Genomic DNA, 19086 nt, shown 5'->3' with positions numbered 1-19086 from the left:
CTGCACATACATATATGTGAATGTGTATGTGTGTGCATCTATGTATATACACACACACATACATATACAAGCATAGATATTTTCTTCATTCTACTTTCCCCTACTCTATCACTTGGCTATATCACAAATTTTAATTACGAGAGCAAGAGTATATTTTCAGAAACATAACCCTAGACCTGGAAATGAGGATTTACAGGGCACCTAATTCTCCATAAGATGTTAAAGATACAGCTTTGGCTTTTAAGACTTAATAAAGTCAATAACACAGAGCTGTTAGGGAAAATTAAAGTCAAAGGAATTATAATTCCTCCAGAGACAGTGACTTCTACCACAAGTTATTTTAATAAGAAGAAAGAAATATACTTAGATCTCCTGACCCTTTCCTGGAATGTAACTCTCTAAGAAAATGATTTCTTTTGTTCTTTCTATGATGAAACATAAGGTGACTGTGATGTATACTTAGTGAACTAGAGCAGTGACACATTTATATCGATTTTTTAGGTCAAAAACATTCCCCTTCTATTTCAGCTGAAATATCCAGATGCTGAATGGGTTAGCACTCGGCAGAACTCTAGAGAGACCTGAATAAGTCAGTGTTTTATGAATGAGAATTCTGATCTCCAGCAAATTTCCTTCCACATTCTGTAAGTGGAAGTGCTGGGATTAAGACTCATGTCCCTTGCTTCTCAATCTAGTGGCTGTGGTCGCAACAATGCAACCAATACGAACCACTATTTAAAAGGCAAACTCTGAAATACTACGGATTACTCAGTATTACACAATTACAAATTTCGCGCCTGTGATCTCCAACTCCCCAGAGCGGGCTACATGCTACTGTTAGCCTCCTCCTCCTCCTGAAGAAACAGATAAGTAATTGCCAAGGTAGTGGAACCAGGATTCAAACTCAGCAAAACTGACAGCAGATTTGTGTTCATCTGTGGGCACTTTGTTTTTCTCAAATTTTCCTTTGACTATGCCAGTGGACTTGGCCTCAATTTCAAGACAGCTTGTGGTTGTTGGCAGAATGACCCTAAAACACTCTCTTAAAATACATCCCCATCGGTCACCTGGGAAGCCAGTGACAATGACGTGAACTGCGCACTGAATGCAGTGGGGTTCTGCTTAGGCACATACATTAGAGGCCATCAGCGGATTTGCTCAGGAGCTTGAGCTGAATGCCAAGAAACTCTTATTTCATACTCACAATATAGAAATTCATATGTTTGCATACTGACATTGAGCTAGATTTAGCTTTTGACTTTTTACCTATTTTTCATATCTAATGGAATAAGACCAATTATTTATATTTTATAACTTCAATTCCAATATCAGAATATACTTGGTGCTTGTTCTGGATGTGCTGAGAGCCAGAAGGTGGCAGACTGAAGAGAGTATGGAGAAGGCTTCCTGAACCCCTCAAGGAGAGACCAAGGATTGAATATCCAGAGGTCACATTCATCACTTCTTCCCCCCATCAGCTCTCTGCTCTGCGGGTACTTCCCTGTTTTTTAGCATGTCCAGAGGAAGAAAGCTGGGGAATGGGGCAAGGGTTGGGGGAGACTTCATCAAGTCTGTGGACACTTTGGTAGTGGACATTTATGGACAGCAGAGTAGAAAAGCACTGTGAGCATGAGCAAGGCTAACATGCTACTTAATTGCCTTCCAAAGTTTGTGTAGCTCAGTGACCTGTTTGTGACAAGGCTATCAAAAGACCCACCGACAAAGGGATCTCAAACTACCTACATTTCCATTAACAACCCAAAATGAAACTTCCATCCTCATTGAGAGAGACATCAAGGAAATCTCTATATTCTCAGCCCATACCAACAGTTACGAAAACATGTCTCATGTTTTCTCTTACCTGTTATGTAAAACAGTATTTCCTTTAGATTCTACACTGATCTATTTTTTTTTTAAAGATTTTATTTACTTATTTGACAGAGATCACAAGTAGGCAGAGAGGCAGGCAGAGAGAGAAAGAGAGAGGAGGAAGCAGGCCCCCCATAAAGCAGGGAGCCCAATGTGTGACTCGATCCCAGGACCCTGAGATCATGACCTGAGCCAAAGGCAGAGAAGCCTAACCCACTGAGCCACCCAGGTGCCCAACACTGATCTATTTTATACTTGAAGGTATCCCCTGCTCACCTGCTGGTTTATTGGGGAATCATCCTCTCTATCAGTCTGTGAGACTCTAAAGAATCCAATAATTAAAATCAGATTCTCACCTTGCAGATAAAGGATAGGAGGTTCATACAGTGTTAGTGATCTCTTCAAGATCACAGAGGATTTCGGTTTTAGAGTGGGCATTTCTGGCCCCTATTCATTGCCAAAATTAAATTTTTCAGAGTTTGCCATATTGTTACAGTCCTCCTTCCCAGACCTTCCAAAGAACTACTATTTGCTGTTAGTGTCTGGCAGTTAGATATGTAGGCAGTAGTCCATGTATACATAAATTTTATTCTTATTTAAGAGTAGCAAAATTTTTCAGAGACTCTGTGTGTGTGTGTGTGTGTGTGTGTGTGTGTTTAAATTCTCTGCTTCCCTTCCCTTCTGGTTCCCTAATCCATTTGTGGAACTTAACTACCACCCTTCTCTGAGTATCATATTGAGGAAAGGGAAAAAAAAAAAAAAAGTTGTCCTATAGTCCTACCTGTCAGCTGCTTGTCAGAACTTTCCTAGGGCTCTATTTGCTTAACAGCAAATGCTAAATATGGCCTCGGGGGACTTATCAGAGGAAAGGTCCCTAGTTCTTTCATGTTTCTTGGGCTGATGACCCATGAGGAGCAGATGACCCGTCACAGGAAAATCCGAAGAAGATAGATGAAAAATCAGCCAAGGAATGACAAATGGGGGAGTGCCTTAGAATGGCATACTCGTTGGCTCTAATTATCTATACAAATAGATTTCAATGCAAGGCGGTTCTTAAAGAAATCCGTTTGCCTATGGAAATGAGGGGCATAATTTATTTTGACAGTTGATTCTCCTTACTATTTATATTTTTCATAGGCTGAACTTAAAATTAATTTTCACTCTTAATCATGCAATGGCTGGGTATTGGTGAGAGGTTGTGGGAACTTTCCTGGGACTAAGGGGCTGGCAACGCAAGATTAAGAATTCGCCAAAGATAGAGACAACTGGGACGATCTTCATGAGACAAAGTACTTCAAAGATGAGAGTTTTCACAAAATCAAGAAGTTTGGCTCAGAAAAGAATGGTGGTTACAGATACAGAATTTTCTCAGCCATTGTTCTAACAGGAACTGATACAAATTAATGTCCAGCAATATTCTATTTGGTAAGAAATTACAGGTAACTCAGGCAATAATTCTTGGCTATTTTTGGTTTAACTTTGTTGTCAGTTCTTTGGATGCCTTGTAATGGTGCATTTTCAACTCTTGTCCATCTTTTGGGCTCTGCCCTTGTAGTCAAAAACTGTACCAAATACTGATCTCTAACAAGAAACCATTAAATGTCACTGTGCCCATTATATTCTACTAACCCCTATTATTAGAAAGCACAGGGAGGAAGGAGCTTACAAAGGAACCTGGAGGAAAATGGAGAAAATAATTCACCATATATATATATATATATATATATATATATATATATATGTGCATATATATATGCACACATACAATGTACATATAACATATATATAATGTATGTATGTACATTATATATTATGTATGTATGTACATTTTATATATATATATACACACACACACACACATATTACATTATATATTACTTTTAGAATTAAACCCAACATTTGGGGATAACTTTCATTTGAAATTCTGCTTACATTTCTTCCTTGACTCATTCTAACTGAACTGCTTGGGAACTGCTTCCCAAGAAGACATTTTGCAGTCAAAGTTTATTGCAAATGAAAAGAACATAATGAACCTAAGTGAGACAGGAAGTAATTTTTGGAAGGAAAACTCCAGAAGGCATTACCTTTAGAAAAGTTAGTCATTTAGAAAAATTTGCAGGAGGAGGGCGAAATATGCATGCTTCTTATTAGCATCAAAATAGCACTTAGAACAGAACTGTTCAATTAAGGATGCTGAAATTATAACATTTTGCAGAACTTAATAAGATGATAACAATTTTCATAATTATTGTACTATTTTATCCTATTTCATCACCATAGTACCATTTTAATGGAATAGTATTTGATGCTTTTGTATTAGCATACGTGATTTTCTTTTTCAGACTATGGGACACTGGGAGAAAAAAATACTCAAAATTTAAATTAAAATATTGAAAAGGCCATCTCTTCCCAGCGCATGATGAAAGTATACAATCTTGTTAATTTTGTTAACAATTTTTATTTTTTCCAGTGATAGTTAAACAGGAGCCTGGAGCTACCTTCCCTTGAGACTTCTCATTCCACAAAATTATCTGAATCCACAGGAAGGAAGGACTTATGACATGCTGCAATAGAACGCATTTCTTTCTTGCTTATTTACTTAATACCAATGCAATCTTTCCTGGGGATGCCTTTCTCCCTCTTATAATGATTTTATATAATTCAAGTAAAAGTACAAAGTAACATGGCCCTTGTCTAAATTACACAAAAATTAGAGCTAAGTGGTCTGTAAATGATGGCCTAAATGGGGACAGAAGACTCTAATTAAGGCTCTGAAAGGAGAAAAAAAATTAAATTCTGCAAAGAATTAATGGGACTTTTACGCATTTTTTAAAATGTATGTAGGAATCCTGAAAATGGATATGGATACAGAATTAGTAGCAGACTAAATGGAGGTCAGTTACATACATAGCTGTATGTATGGAAATAATCTTTGTATTATAATCACCACAGATTGAAATAATCAAAATCCCTGAGGAGCTGTATGTATGGAAATAATCTTTGTATCATAATCACCACAGATTGAAATAATCAAAATCCCTGAGGACCCTTATAATGAAGTAAAGTCTTGGTTTGTAAAGGGAAGAGATGGTGATATAAGATTTTGAACAGTGACTTTATTAAAAAAAAAAACCAAAAACATACGACATGTATTATGTGCAGTTCTTGTTTCTATCCCAAGTGACTACAATGAGAAGAATCTTTTGCAACATAGTTTAAATTAATCAGACAGCAAATTTACCTTGAGCCCTACCAGCGGAAAATTCCCTCAAACTCTGAATTTTAAGAGGTTCATGGGTATTCCCATCAATGTGCTATGGTATTAGAATATGTCCTATTTTGCATCTAATTTACTTCCTGTGTAAGCTGATAACATATAATAAATAGATTTGCACCGCTAGTCTTGTACTAGTCCCAAAGGAGACTATGGCAATGTCCTCTCTTAAATTAGTAATTTCCATCCACTCCACATTGATCATTACAGAGATGAAACAAAAAACATTGCATTTTACATTAAAAAAAAAAGAAAGAAAGAAAGAAAGACTGGCTGGTCAGCTATCCAGGTTAATAATATTCCTCTATATGGAAAAGATTCCCAGCATGACTAATTTCCTCTTGTAGCTAACTAGAAAAAATTAGCATATCCCAATTGATTATGTATTTTGGGGTGGTTAGGGAATCTTTGTACTTTAGACAAAACAGTAAGAGTGTTTCTTGTAGATATTCTGAAAGGACCAAAGGACACTTATTACTACACTGTGAAAGACTGAAGACGAGAGACGAAAAGCACAGAAATTATTTTAGCATTAGGAAGTAACAAGAAAGTAAAAATGAAACTGTAAAAGCCAAATAGAGGGTCTTTTTGTTTTTTGGTTTTTTTTTTTGGTACTTCTGTGCAGTGAAGATATACCCTAAGCTGTCAGAAACATATTAAATGGGGCATAGTTAAATTGAGTGCCTCCGATAAGGGCTCTGCCAGGCTATCAACGTTTTAGATCAGTGGGATTGAATTTCTGGCATATTGCACATTGCCAAGCGTTCATTCTCTCTCTTTCCTTTCCGTGACACTACAAGGGCAGTCTTAGATATGCTTATAATTTGTGATTTTTATAATGCAGGGGACATCTATGTTTTCAAAGAAGGGAGGATACCATGGAAGCCCAGAAGAGAAAAGGGGGGGAAAAGAAAAAAAAATTTTTTTGCGAAGAACATAGTTCCCACAGGATTTCTGAGTTTCATATAAAAGACTACAGCTCCTCAGAGTCCAGAGCTCTTTGAAAGAAACGTGTACATTTGTTGTCAACTGAAACACGTCTATGAAATTCTTAATAAGTAGTAATGCCAATCGTTATTCCTAAAATCACCCCTAAACCACTCCAGAAAAAACAAAAAGCAAAAAACAACCAAAAACGTATAATTACTAGGTTTCCCTAAGAAAATGGTGGCAGGTAGCATACTTTACAATTTCTTTGATTGCAGTACAAAAATGTATGGATACGGTAATTCTGTAAAAAGAATATTTTTGTTTATGTAAGTGCTTCAAAACTTACATAAAGAAACAAGGTACATCACCAAAGCAATTATGCAATAACAGAAGGAATGTAAGGAGATTTTAAAACAAAACTATTATTTGAAACTAGCAAGTGATAGGGAAATGGAAAATGCCCTTTCACCCATTTTCTTTTTTTTTAAAGGAAATTACCTCCTGAGTTCTGGACCTCACAATTTTGAGACTGTATAATAGGGAGTCAAGCTGCAAAGTAGATTTCTTGGCCTTAACACCTGTCTAGGTGAGAGGAATTGGTACATAGACAGAACTTCCAAAAAAATGAATAGTGTTTAAACTGAATCATCAAAATGGCCAATATTCTCTCCAGTTGTTTAGCACTTTTGGTTTTCATAACCATGCTCCTTCCTTTTTGTATCACTGGGAATGAAGGAAGAGATCATCAAACAAATCCCCTGCACAGGAGTAGAATTTGAAGATGACAGCTGACATCACAGTGTCATTTGCCAGCACTGTCTGGTTCCACCGTCCTCCTGAAAGGGAGCTAACACAGCAGCCTTGCCGGAAAGAGCGGCCCGTTGGCAATCTCGCTGCCACCTCTCTGCGGGAAGCCGTCACCAGCTTTCTCTCCTTTTTCCAGAACTTTCCTACCCTTCCCAATCTCTTGCTCATTCATTTCCAACAGCAAAGGTAGAAAGAACCCAGGCAGGTTCACTTCGGAACCAGGATGGGTGGAGCACTTACCAGGGAGCCTTTCAGTATTTCCACATCGGCCTTGGTTTTGATGTTTTTCTTGTGGTTTCCTTGAGTGCTTGCAGAGCTGCTGGTGAGACAGGAGCCCTGGGAGATGCCCTTTAACACACTCCTGCAGGAAACATTATTTGATCCACTTTCTGTCTGTTGAGCTGCTTTCTTATCAACTCTGCAGGTAGAAAGTGATTCCTCTGATAAATTACATTGCTCTTCTTCAATCACTACTTTTCCCAATCCTTTAATGTTTAAAGTAACCTCTTTGTATCTCTTTGTCTTTAAACCTTTGAGTGATAAATGTTTGTCAGTGGCCTTGATCAAATCTTCATCTGACATTCCAGTAGTGTGTCAGTTTAGATTTGACAAAAATTTATTTTTATTTTTATTTTTATTTTTTTTAACTGCTTGTGAGGTGGGGGGAGGAGGGAGCAAAATAAAAGCCACCGAAGAGTGATTGCTAAACACAAGTCTGGCTTAAGATCAGCGGGAAATGTAATTACCTCTGCAACGTTTCTAAGTATACGTTTGCTTGGTACAATCAATGAGGTCGGCATACCTTAAAATGTATGTATAATTTTCTTCCATTTCATGCCATGTGGGTACATTCACGGTTCCAGTATAGGTTGAATTTCTATCAACCTTGATAAAACTTCCCATTCTTTAATTTCAAAGACCATTGGTTTGGTTAACAAAGTAACATGGACTAAATTATCATTTTATTGCTAACTTTTATTTCATTGTTTAAATTCTGGCTAATGTAGAAAAGACTGCTATTCTGCATTTCTGCTTGTATGAAAACATGCTTGCCTAGGGTTTACTGGGTGGGAAGTCAACAACTCTCCTAGTTTCGGTGGGGGGAGCCCCCTGACATTTCACACCCTCCCTTCGCCAACACGTTACCTGTTCAAAAGTTCCGTCATAAACGTATCTTTATTAGAACATGTAACAGGACTGGGTCTATTTCTTGGTTCAAACTTCATTTGGTCATAAATGCCTTGCGGTGTTTTCAGATCATTTTTGCTTCGTAAACTACTGTCTGGACTCTCCGCCACCTTGGTATTCCTGGTAAATTCATTTTCTATTTTACGCTGCAGCTCAGGCTTCTTTTTCTCTTTTTTCTTCTCTGATTTTAGTTGTTTGTTTCCAAACCCCAAACCTTTTGTATCTTTTTTTTCCACTTTGGTTTTGGAGACATCCATTTTCCTGCTACTGAGAGCTGGAAGTCTACTCCGAAAACCAAACCAGCTGGCAAAAGAAGGCCCGGGCTTTGGCTTTGCTTCCACAGAGGGGGACTTTGTTTGCACTTGGCCCTTTTCCACATTTTCCTGAATGCACAACATGACCTTTTCTTCAATTGTAGGTGAGAGGGGGGCTTCGGGGCTCACAGCGCCAGTCCTGGTTGTAGAAGTATCTGGACACCTTCCAGAAATCTCTAGCTTGGATGTCCTGCTCGGTTCAAAATTGGTCGGATGCTGTGTCCTCCCAGGATTCTGCAGGGCTTGTCGGCAGTCTGTTGGGGTGGGTGGATATCTGTAGTGGTCGCTGCTTGTTTCCTCTGGGACAGCCTCACTGGGGCCCCCTCCCTCGGGGTAACCCTCCTCTTCTTCCATTCCACATGGGGTGGGGAGCTCTTCGGATTTGGGAGGGACTCTCAAAGGCAACTTGCTTGGGCTCCCATGCTGGCTGCTGGAGCTGCCTGTACTCCTGGGGGAGCCTTGCCTGGAGGAGGGATGTCCCAGAGGCCTCCCAGCACCGGGAAGACCATCATACATGGGGGAAGAAGGGGTCTTAGGCAAGCCTTCCGTGGAAGAACTCTGCCGGGTGAGGGAATTGCCTCTCTCAGCAGTGTTGGTGATAATCTGAGTTCGAACTTTGCCGGGCCCTTCCATGGGGGGTGTAGGGGGCTTGTCTCCTGAGTAAGTGCTGAAACTCTGACTGCGGGCTTTGGCCCCATTCATGCCTAGGGCTGGTTTTAGGTGTGGCTTACTGGAGGAGAGGGATCTTTTCACGGACTTGTTTTCTACCCCATCTTTTCCATCAGCCCCAGGGACGCTGTTTTCTAATGACTCTGGCATTGCTGTATCCAGGGGAATCCCTTCAGGCAGCCTGTCTTGTGCCTGAAAACCCAGTGGAGTCACATTTCGTTCATCCCTTATGGTCTCCAGGCTCACTGGATTCCCCGCGTCCTCCGGCTTAGACTTGCTCCCACCCACAGAACTTTTAGAGGCTTCATTCAGACTGTCTTTTTCATGTTTCCCTGGCACCGTGGAACTTTTCCTGAGTAACTGGGGAGACTTCATGAGAACCTTGAGCCCAACTGGGAGGCGAGTTTTCAGACCTTTCTCATGAGCGTTTGGACAACCATATGGGGTGTTATGGCTTTTGGAAGACGGTGATGATGAGTGACTGCTAACCTGAGATGATGGTGCCTCATTCACCCCTAAGAAAGAAGGCTTAGCTGATGTGGGAACACAGTCATTCAGCTGTCCTTTTCTTCCTGGAGACACACTTTTGGAGGACAGGATTTCCAGTGGCTCATGAGCTGAAGGGCAATTCTTGGGAGTCCGTAACCCAGTGTCCATTTGTGTGGTCCCAAGCATTTGGTGAGGTGGAGTTTTGGGGACACCTCTCTTTGGGGAGACCTTTGGGGGCCCTGGGGCCATCACAGCAAAGGAGCTGGAGGGGGTATGTGCAGAACATCTGGTTTGAATCACTGTTTCTGTGGAGGGTGGAGGGTGAGTGAAGACAGGCTTTCTGAAGGCCACAGAAGGTTTCTTCCCCGGCACTTCTGCCAGGATCTGATTAGAAGAAATAATAGGAGCAGAGGGTCCTTTCAGAGGGGGGGATTTGTACATAGTCCTTGCTGCTTCACTGGGGACCCTGGTTTCAGGCTTGGCTGATGAGGGTGGTGGCAGATAGTCGTAACTGGGCCTGACGAGAAGGGAGCCTGACCTGTCTGGACGGGGTGGGGGGGAAGGTGACTTCACCCCTGCCTCTGGCCCAGAGTCACAGTGTTTTTCCCTCGTCAGGGATTCTCCATTATCACTAGGCTCAGTGAGGGACCTTGGCAGCAACTGTGACGCTGGAACCTGACTCTTGGAGCATGGGACCCAGTCTTTTCTGCTGGACATTTTGGAGTCATGAGGCAGTTGGCTGGGGTGTTTTGGAATGTGTGAATCCATATGTAAATCAAAAAGGGGTGCTGGGCCCTCAGTCTTTTTAAATCGGGAGAGTTTCCCAGGAGCTAAGGCTGGAGATTTTTTAAGAGACACGGGGCCAGAGGAGGGGACTCTTGCTGAGGCTTCAGGCTCCATTATTTTTGACTTCTGAGGTGAAGCCTTGCCCCTGGCAGGGACTTTTGTCAGACTCTGCTTTTGATAGATACCCATGGACACCGAAGACCTAGAACTACTCTGGCATGACAAATTCAATGCTGGTTTGCCTGGTCTTTGTCGCTGAGGACTTTGTGTTACTGTCCTGGGGCTGAAGGAACCATTGCGGGCCACCGCAATGTTATCTATGTCACTTTTTGGAATGTTTTTCTTGGTTTCCTCTTCAGGTCTCTTTAGGAAAGTGTAGTCTCTTGCAGCAGCTCCCGGCTGTAAATGAGCAATTCCCTGAGGTGAAAGTTCAGTGTGTTCTGCCTTGGGTCCAGTAGGGGCTTGGTTGATGGAAATCTCATTTCTGGTAACGGTGACAATGCCTGTCTGGTGAGAGCTGAATTCAATGGGCTCGCCGTCTTCAGCATCAAAGATGACAGTAATGCATTCTTCTGAAGAAGTCCTTTTTACAACCCTCTGCTGCTTAATGAAGCTAAATGTCTTTGGCCGACTCTCTAAGGGGATGGGTACTTGTTTTTCCTCCTCTTCGGGAGACCCAAGTTGAGATTTTCCAAATCCCATGAGGATGTCCAGATTCTCCATAGACTTGTCAGTGTCGGCAGTCAGTGACAAGTCTGAAGGGCTTTTCTCGTCACTGCTACCTATGTGCAACTCGTCAAGGGCTTCATTGTCATCGGTGTCCGAAAGCTGGAGACTGAGAGCCACATGGCCAGAACCAGGGTCGCACGGCTCCCTCTCTCTCCGTACCTGAGACATCTGTGCATGCGGGCACAGCTTCCTCTCCAAGGGGCAGTTGCTGGCACAACTGGCCAGCTTTTCAGGCCTTTCCCTTGGGTAAACTGAGGATGTGCCTTCTGAAAAGTGTTTTCTATTCGGCTCCCAGCCAAATAGGCTGTCAGAAACACTGTGGGTTAATTTACGACTCAGCAGCCTGCAGCCCTGGCTTGGAACTGCCTGGAGCAAGGGTAAGGAGGAAGAGTCCTCGTCAGCATCATCGTGGGAATCTGTGTCATAAACAAATGTCTCATGGGGCTCCTTGCAGGGGCTCCTCCTGTCAGCTGGTTTGCAGGGGGGATAGTCCTTGAGGCTGCTGCTCTTAATTCCTGGAGAATATATCCCTTCATTGGAGTTCATGCAATCTTTATAACCCCATTTGGTTATCACCGATGGGGGTTCAAGTAGCACTTTACGTTTCTGTAGCTTTCTCAGTCCTTCCAAAATGTGACTTTCCTTGATACGAGCTGGAGGTAGTTCATCTGTAGGACTAGCAAAGCCACTCGGGAGTGAAGAGTCAATACTTAGCCTTTTATCCCAGTTTTGTGATGATTTCTAGGAAAGAAAAGTAGGTATCAGAAATCACTGAACCACGTGGATCACAACTGTAAAAAGGAAAAGTCTGTCATTAGACTTGATTCTAGCAGTTAAGTGTTCATTTATAAATGCACACTTTAATTATTTAATGCAAATTAATCATTAACAATGTAGCAGATCTCTGTTTTGCCCGCTTCTGAGCTAAGGAACCCATGGTATATTGAAGTAGTAGGTAAGAAGGTAAGAAGGTAAGAAGCCTGTCCTCGAGGAGCACGTAGATCAGCAGGGGAGAGGAGACTGGGTGCAAATAGCCAGAAGTCAAGGGAGCAATACCCAAGGGTATTTGTGTTTTATAATTGACCAACACAAATGTAGTAGGAACTCCAGAAATTCAGAGGAGAGAAATCAAACCTCTGCTAAGAAAAACCATGAAATGCAAAACTCCATATAAGGAGTTTTTTGCTCTGTTTTGATTTTTTTTTTAAAAACCTACCTGGCCTTTGAATGAAGGGTAAGTTTGTCTTAGTTGATAAATGGGGGAAATGATTTCTGGGTAGAAGAAGTGGGGTGGCAAAGACCTGAATCATGAAGATAGGTTCAAGGTACACTTAGGAAATAACCAGATACGGCCTCACTGTATAGTGTTTCTGAGAGGTAGAGAGGGCAAATGGAAAAGCAAGTGGGTCCCTATCTCTATGGTCCCTTCCACTCTAAGGTTCGATACTTCTGTGACTTCAGGATTTTATTTGGTCGAAGGGGAACATCTGTGAGACACTTACATAAGTATCTAACAGTGGGACGTTCCTTAGCTGTTAGAACCCTATGGTAATGATTCACCTACCAAGAAAGGTCAATTTCCTGTTCCTCATACCATTCCAAATACCAGGGCTAGTTTTGACCAAGAAAACGACACAGAAAAAGCATTATAACCTGCAAAGACCTTCCTCTTTTTCATAGTACTGCTAATAAGAAGTGGTGGGGCAAAAGGAGAAAGCTAGCATTTCCCAAGCATCTGCTGCATAGCAACCACTGGAATAGGGCTTTGATTTAATATTCAGAACAACACCGTGAGGAAGACATTATCAACCCTGTTTTACTAGGGAGGAAACTGAGAGGCAGCATGGTTAGTCTGTTGGAGATCGCACAGTTAAGGAAGAGTTGGAACAATGCTTTCTGCCCTGGTTTCCCAGGTTCTTCCTATGACTCAGCTACAAAGTGGTGGTGTGGCGTTTTGCACCAGGCAGCAGGTTGGCTCTGGAGCCTGCATGACTATAGGCATTGCCAGGTTACTGGAGCCAAACTCAACCTCCACTCTTTCCTCTATATTATTCAATGTCATAATAGAGATCGTAGGTTATCCTCACACCCCTCTCCTAAATGGAACCCGCAGAGGTTAATCACAGACTAAGACTTTGGGAAATCAGTGGGATTTGGGCACTGACCTCAGTCATCTTCTTCTTCTTCTTCTTTTTTTTTTTTTTAAAGGCTATATGATTAATGGTGAAGAACTTGGGTGAGTGAATCTGGTGGGTTTCAGATGTGTGCTCTGTGCCCATCCTGGCTAAGAGCACATCCCCCTTTGGCATCTCTACACCGGCTGCCCTGTCCCATAACTGAGCACAGATCATGTGCTCCTATGCAGAGGTTGAAAAGTATCAGAAACTTACATTGGAGCCTTGGTTTTTTGGTAAGTGGTGAACATCTGTTTGCATCTAAGACATTTCCGTTAAAATGACGCTTGCTGTCAGCAAGAACATATGGTGTTAATTTGTTTTTTTATTTATGTTTATTGTTTTTAAGTCAAATGATATATTTTCTTCAGAAAATTCTCCAGGGTCAGAAGTTGCTGTGGATAAATGTTGTTTGGTGATGCTTCTCCTTTCCTCTCCTTTTCGTTTATACCATTAAAAACTTCTTTGGACATCAGGAGAAATCCTGTTAGTGAGTCTGGGTATTAAGGACCAATGTGGGCAGGCTGCCATTGTTAGGATTTCTAAGAATTTTCATGATCCTGAGAGGCACATTCACAATAAGAAGAGGAGCCAGCAAAAGTACCCTGAAAGAGCTTGAAAAAGGCAGATTTGTTCAACCCGTGGAAGATGTGCTCACTCTGCCTCCTGCTGCCTCTTCACAGCCCGTCCCCACTGTGGTCTGATTCATCCTAGGGCCAGTGGCTGCAAACCTCCCAGGGCTCTCCATCCTGTGAGATTAGTCACATTCCTCAATCAGTTTTCCACAGGATGTTATGGTATTTAATAACCTGAGAAAAGTTTGGAACACTCTGGAAAATTGAAAAAAAAAAAAAGCATGCATTCCCCTGTAGGAGAGATGGCGGCAGGAGCCGGCATTTCCATAGGCAGCTTCAGGCTTTGCTTGGAAAATGGCTATTCTGGGGAGTGGTAAAATTAGCTGAAGGGTGCTCCTGGGAAAGCAGTGGCCTGGGTTTGATGCCCAAAGTCCTTTCTTATTTCTGGACTGGTCAACAACAGTTCTACATAGTTTTTTGGTTGTTTGTTTATTTGTTTTTGTTTTAAAGGACATTCTTTGTCTTAAGATAACAAATCCATCCCAAACATGGCGGATTTAACAAAGCCACCAGAGCAGAATGGCGAGGGTGATTCTTGAACCAACTAAGCAGCTCTGCTACTTACCAGCTATGAGATCTTTGGCTGGCTACTTAGTTCTTAGCACCTCCATTTTCTCATCTGTATAATAGGGGAATAGGGGAATCTATTTAACTAGGTTCTTAAGAGTACTGAATGAGCTAATACTTGTGAAATACTTTCAAGGCTGCGTGGGTCAGGTAAGTACTTGTGACTTAGACCCAGATTCCTCCAAGTAGGGCAGCCTAATGTATCTCCTGCAGGCTTCCTTTCTGTTTCCATACAGAACAATATTAAAAAAAAATACTTGTGAATTATAGAAGAACCATTGGTCATATATTTATTATTCTGTAAGTTAAGATAGTAGTCCCCTTCAAGTTCATATTCTATGAGTTTATTATGTAAGTGAGTACTAAATAAGTATGTGGTACATGGTGAGCACTGTAGATGTTCCTGAAATAATATAAATGTAAATGCCTCTATGGGAGTGGATCCAGTTTGCTGGGTCCTTGAGAACTAGGACTTTTCCCTATGACATCTCGAGATCACGGTCACCTGAGTGTGCATAAAGTGCATAAAAACTTAATTTCTTGTTTTCAGGGAAGAGGTTTCCTTTTAAGATCAAGGATTATTCAAATTAGGAAAATTTAAGAAAAAAAAAAAGAAAGAAAGAAAGAAAGAAAAGAAAGTCAAAGCAAGGCAAAGAAACACAAGATAAAGGCTCCGAGAAGGAGCAGGGGTCAGGGGGTGCCAAGAGAGGAGAGCAGTGGCCGTGAAGCCAGTTACAATCACAAAGACTGGGAACATCCCTGACTGGGCTTCCCAGTGTGTCAAGGGCCAGGACCCAGCAAACATTATTCAGAACTTCGAACATCTGCTCAGAAGGAACAACTCTAATAATATACATACTTTGTATCAGGAGGCTGAGTCCAAAGGAATAAGTTCGGAATTCAAGTTCAAAATTTTTTTTCCAAGTTCTGGCTCAGAGTATAACAAAGCTACTCTGTCACTACTCTTTTCTGCCAGTTACAGAGTCCTCCTGGTTTCTATGCTTCCAAATCGTAAATGGAGTTTACATGAATGATAGAAAAATGACCTCCAAACCTTCTGATTCAGGGTTTCCATGCTTGTGTACTCTGCTTTTCTTCAACATCAGGAAGCTGCAAAGATAGCTATTCCAAACACTTGGCTTTCCCCAGTGTCCAAAGATGTTTGTTCAGAGCCTGAAGGAACCTACGGTTGTGCGGGTCCCCTTTACAGATGGGAGCCGTGGAGCGGCAGGACTTAGTTAATAACCCGGAAGCCATGGTCCCTGTCACCTGCCACGGTACTTTCTCTCTCTGCCATACCACCCTCCAATTTATAGTCAATTAGTGTTTTATGAGGCTATAAAATTGAGTAGAGGAGGTCAATATAATACATGCTATGCTTGAGTAGTAAATTCCGACAAAGCCAATGATACTTTCAAAAGTTTTGGTCATTTATTCTGAGTTGATGCACCACCCTCCCTATTGTCTGGTGGGGGGATTCTCTTTGAGTTCTCAAGGGATGCTCCGTCTGGGTTGGCTTGGCAAGTGGCCTCGCTCGCTCTCATTTGCGGCGGACATTAACAAGTCTCTCTGAGCGTCACAGTGATAGAGGGTGTCCATAAAACTAATTGGAAATGTCTGAGTTGGTCTGAAGTGTAGTCAGTTCCATTAGGCCGGGGCTCTAGGTTCCAACTTGACATAAATCTAGGAGGTTGGTGGGCTCCAGCAAAGCACAGAAGGAAAATTCTTCCTCCCTCAAACTCCCTCCCATGCCATCCAAGTCATCTGGGTCAAATCATCCCTCCACTCCTCACTTGCTGTGTGACTTGTGGCAGGCGATTTAACCTTTTTGAACCGGCTTCCTCTCCCATATAAAGGAGGAAATGAGATCCCCGTGTCTAGTTGTGTGGGGAGTGAATGAACAGGTTCTCGGCAAATGGGCATTCTTTTTTGAGCCCCCCACCCACCTTCCACCTTGTGACTGGAAGAGGATTCTTTTCTGGCTCGCTCTGATGCTCAGGTGCCTTGAAAGGAGGCCTTACCCTTTTCCTGAGGTTCTTCCCGTCGTGCCACGTGTGGGAGGAGCCACTGGAGTACTCGCTGCATGTGCTTGAAAGAGACAGCTCACTGCTGCTGCAGCTGTTTCGAGGACAGAGACGACCAGGGATGACAATCCCCAAACCAGGGCATTTCAAAGCAGGGACTCCTGATTTTGCACTCAGCTGACATTCCTAAAAAAGCAGGAGAGCTCTGAGTGAGGGCTTTGCTTTGGGGACAGCAGATACCAAGTCCATATTAGAGCGAAGGTAGCCCAGTGGTGAGAAGCAAAGCTTTTGGGTCAGACAGACTAGGGGTTCCGATCTTGGCTCTGCCTCTTACTAACACACTAGGAGGAATTATTTAATCCCTTAGAGCTACACTTTTTAAAAAAAGTGAATAATGATAATACTGACTACCTTATGGGGTTACTGCAAAGACCAAATGGGGCTCCAGGTCGGAAGCATATAGCACAGGACCAGGTCTAAGTAGGTGAGCTGCCTTCACCATTAGGCAGAATTACCACAGTGGAAACTTCCCACTTTAACCAGGCATATTGGTCAAAAAAATCAGATCAATATCAAGACAAGACTAATGGTCCAGAAGCATAAAGACAAGAGTAACATCTTTGGCTGTAGGTTCAAGAGCATGAGCACTAGACCTGGACATCACACTGCTACTGGTATGACATATTGAGCAAAGAATGCATTTAACTTCCATGGACATCAGGGTCTTCCTTTGCGGTGGCGGGGAGCGGGGGTAACAGCTCTACCAGATTACTCCCAGGGTCCCCTATGGCTCTGACAGCATCATTCCAAATCAGGACTCAAATGCCCAGAAGCCATGTGCAGTGGAGCACCAGTAAGGAATCATGAGGTTCTATGGTAAAGGCTGTAGAACTTTTCTTATCAGCTGGCTGTCCAAATGATAAAAACGGTCACATTGAGTAGATCTGGATTCCGCACAAAAGATCCAGGAGGTTAGAACTCTAGGGGGTAGAGGCACAGGCGACAAAGTTGTAAACATCCCAGCACATCTTGACAGCCACCTTCTCAGCTCCTAATGTAACAGATGAAGCTCCAAGAGTTGGCCAAGCTAAATTAATTTAGCATCCTGATCACAAGAACAAAGTCTCTCCTTACAGCCTCACTCCAGTCTCCTATCTATATAAAGCTTGTCTCAGAGACTCTTTGATGGGGAACCATCTGTCTTCGTGTCATTTGCAGAATGGCAAAGCTTCTTACTTATGCAATTTATTGACATTTTACTGGTGCGTTTAGTACCTGAGTACTTATCACTGTTCTCCAAATGCAATTCCAGCTGACAGTGACCAAACACCTGTTCAAGGAAGGCAAAGTGTGCTATCCTGGGAGTACTCAGGAGACATGCTAACCTCCCATGTAAGTACAGAGGCTATGTTTAATTTCCCCTCTAATCAATATCTATAATGCTTCATGAAGTTAGATTTTCGTATCAGGCATCTGCCTGCTACCAATACTTCATTTTTGCTGCAAAACAATCCCTTTAAGTGATCTAAGAATGCCAAGGAATTTTACTACTCTCTTCCCCAACCGCTAAAAATCCGGCTCTGAATAGCACTGAAAAAAGAAATTTCTCTTAAAATTGAGCATTCAGCAATATCTGTTGATTGATGACCTCATTTATTGGTGCATGTGGCTTAGTTAAGGGGAGTTTGTATTTGTCTCGTGACAGATGCCTACAAGCCGTGGTGCCTGACACTGACACGTCAGCCCCCACCCCCCCACACCCGAACCCGTTTTCTGAAGTGACACATCACACTTCACTTCTGCTTGGGTGCTTTCCATTTCCGCCATCCCCAAACCTCTCGCCTTTTTCGTTGTTTGATTAACTGAGGTGGTGCTTCCCTTTAGGACTGCCTCTGCTCAGACAGGGAGGTCTGTTCTCCAGAGAGAGATTGTGTCTGTGTCCTGAGAGGCCATCCAGATCTAAACTTTTCCAGAAAATACTCTCTCTTTTCATGCTCTGCAAGGCTTCTGGTTACAGCTCGTGCTCCACCTTTCCCCAAAGTATTGAAGCTTATGTGATTTCCCTCTCTCTTCCCCCACCTGTTCCTTCCCACTCCACCTCTCAACATGTTATCTGTTCTTACAACTCAACTCAATTCCCAGGCCTCTTTCTACACATAAGCATCCTTGTCCAGTTGTTGTCCACGTGTGTACCTCTGGGATGATGCTGGATTCCGAGGACAGGAAATTTGACCTCAGAGCTGGCAAAAGAAGGAACTGCTGCGGCTTTTTTTTTTTTTTAAATTTAATTTAATATTTTTTTTTTCAGTGTTCAAAAACTCTTGTTTATGCACCACAACCAGTGTTCCATGCAATACTACTCTGAGAAACAAACTGAGGGCTTTGAAGGGGAATGGGGAGAGGGGCTGGGTGAGCCTGGTCGTGGGTATTAAGGAGGGCACATATTGCACGGAACAGCTGCCTCTTCTTGACTGTGAATGTGAGCCGCCCGGATGGGATGAGGATACTTTGGGGAAGTGGGGAAGGCCCATCACTGTCGTGTAGAGGAAGATGGGGTTGATTTAGTAAGCAGGGACGTGCAGGCTTCTTGTACTTCACTGTGCACACATAACATCTGAGATCTTGCTAAAC

General features: G+C 42.4%; 1 protein-coding gene across 1 annotated transcript in view; it reads right to left on the bottom strand.

Annotated features, from left to right (window-relative positions):
- Positions 1–19086, bottom strand: part of NCKAP5 (NCK associated protein 5) — a 962745-nt gene that overhangs the window by 97414 nt on the left and 846245 nt on the right. Inside the window, 3 exon segments of the mRNA XM_044242595.1 lie at positions 7121–7298; positions 8027–11796; positions 16453–16641. Of these exon segments, the coding sequence (XP_044098530.1) occupies positions 7121–7298; positions 8027–11796; positions 16453–16641 (4137 nt within the window).

The sequence above is a fragment of the Neovison vison genome, chromosome 3, assembly GCF_020171115.1.
Source record: "Neovison vison isolate M4711 chromosome 3, ASM_NN_V1, whole genome shotgun sequence".
Taxonomy (NCBI): domain Eukaryota; kingdom Metazoa; phylum Chordata; class Mammalia; order Carnivora; family Mustelidae; genus Neogale; species Neogale vison.
The sequence above is the reverse complement of the archived record's forward strand: the minus strand, read 5'-3'. Positions and strand labels throughout refer to the sequence as shown.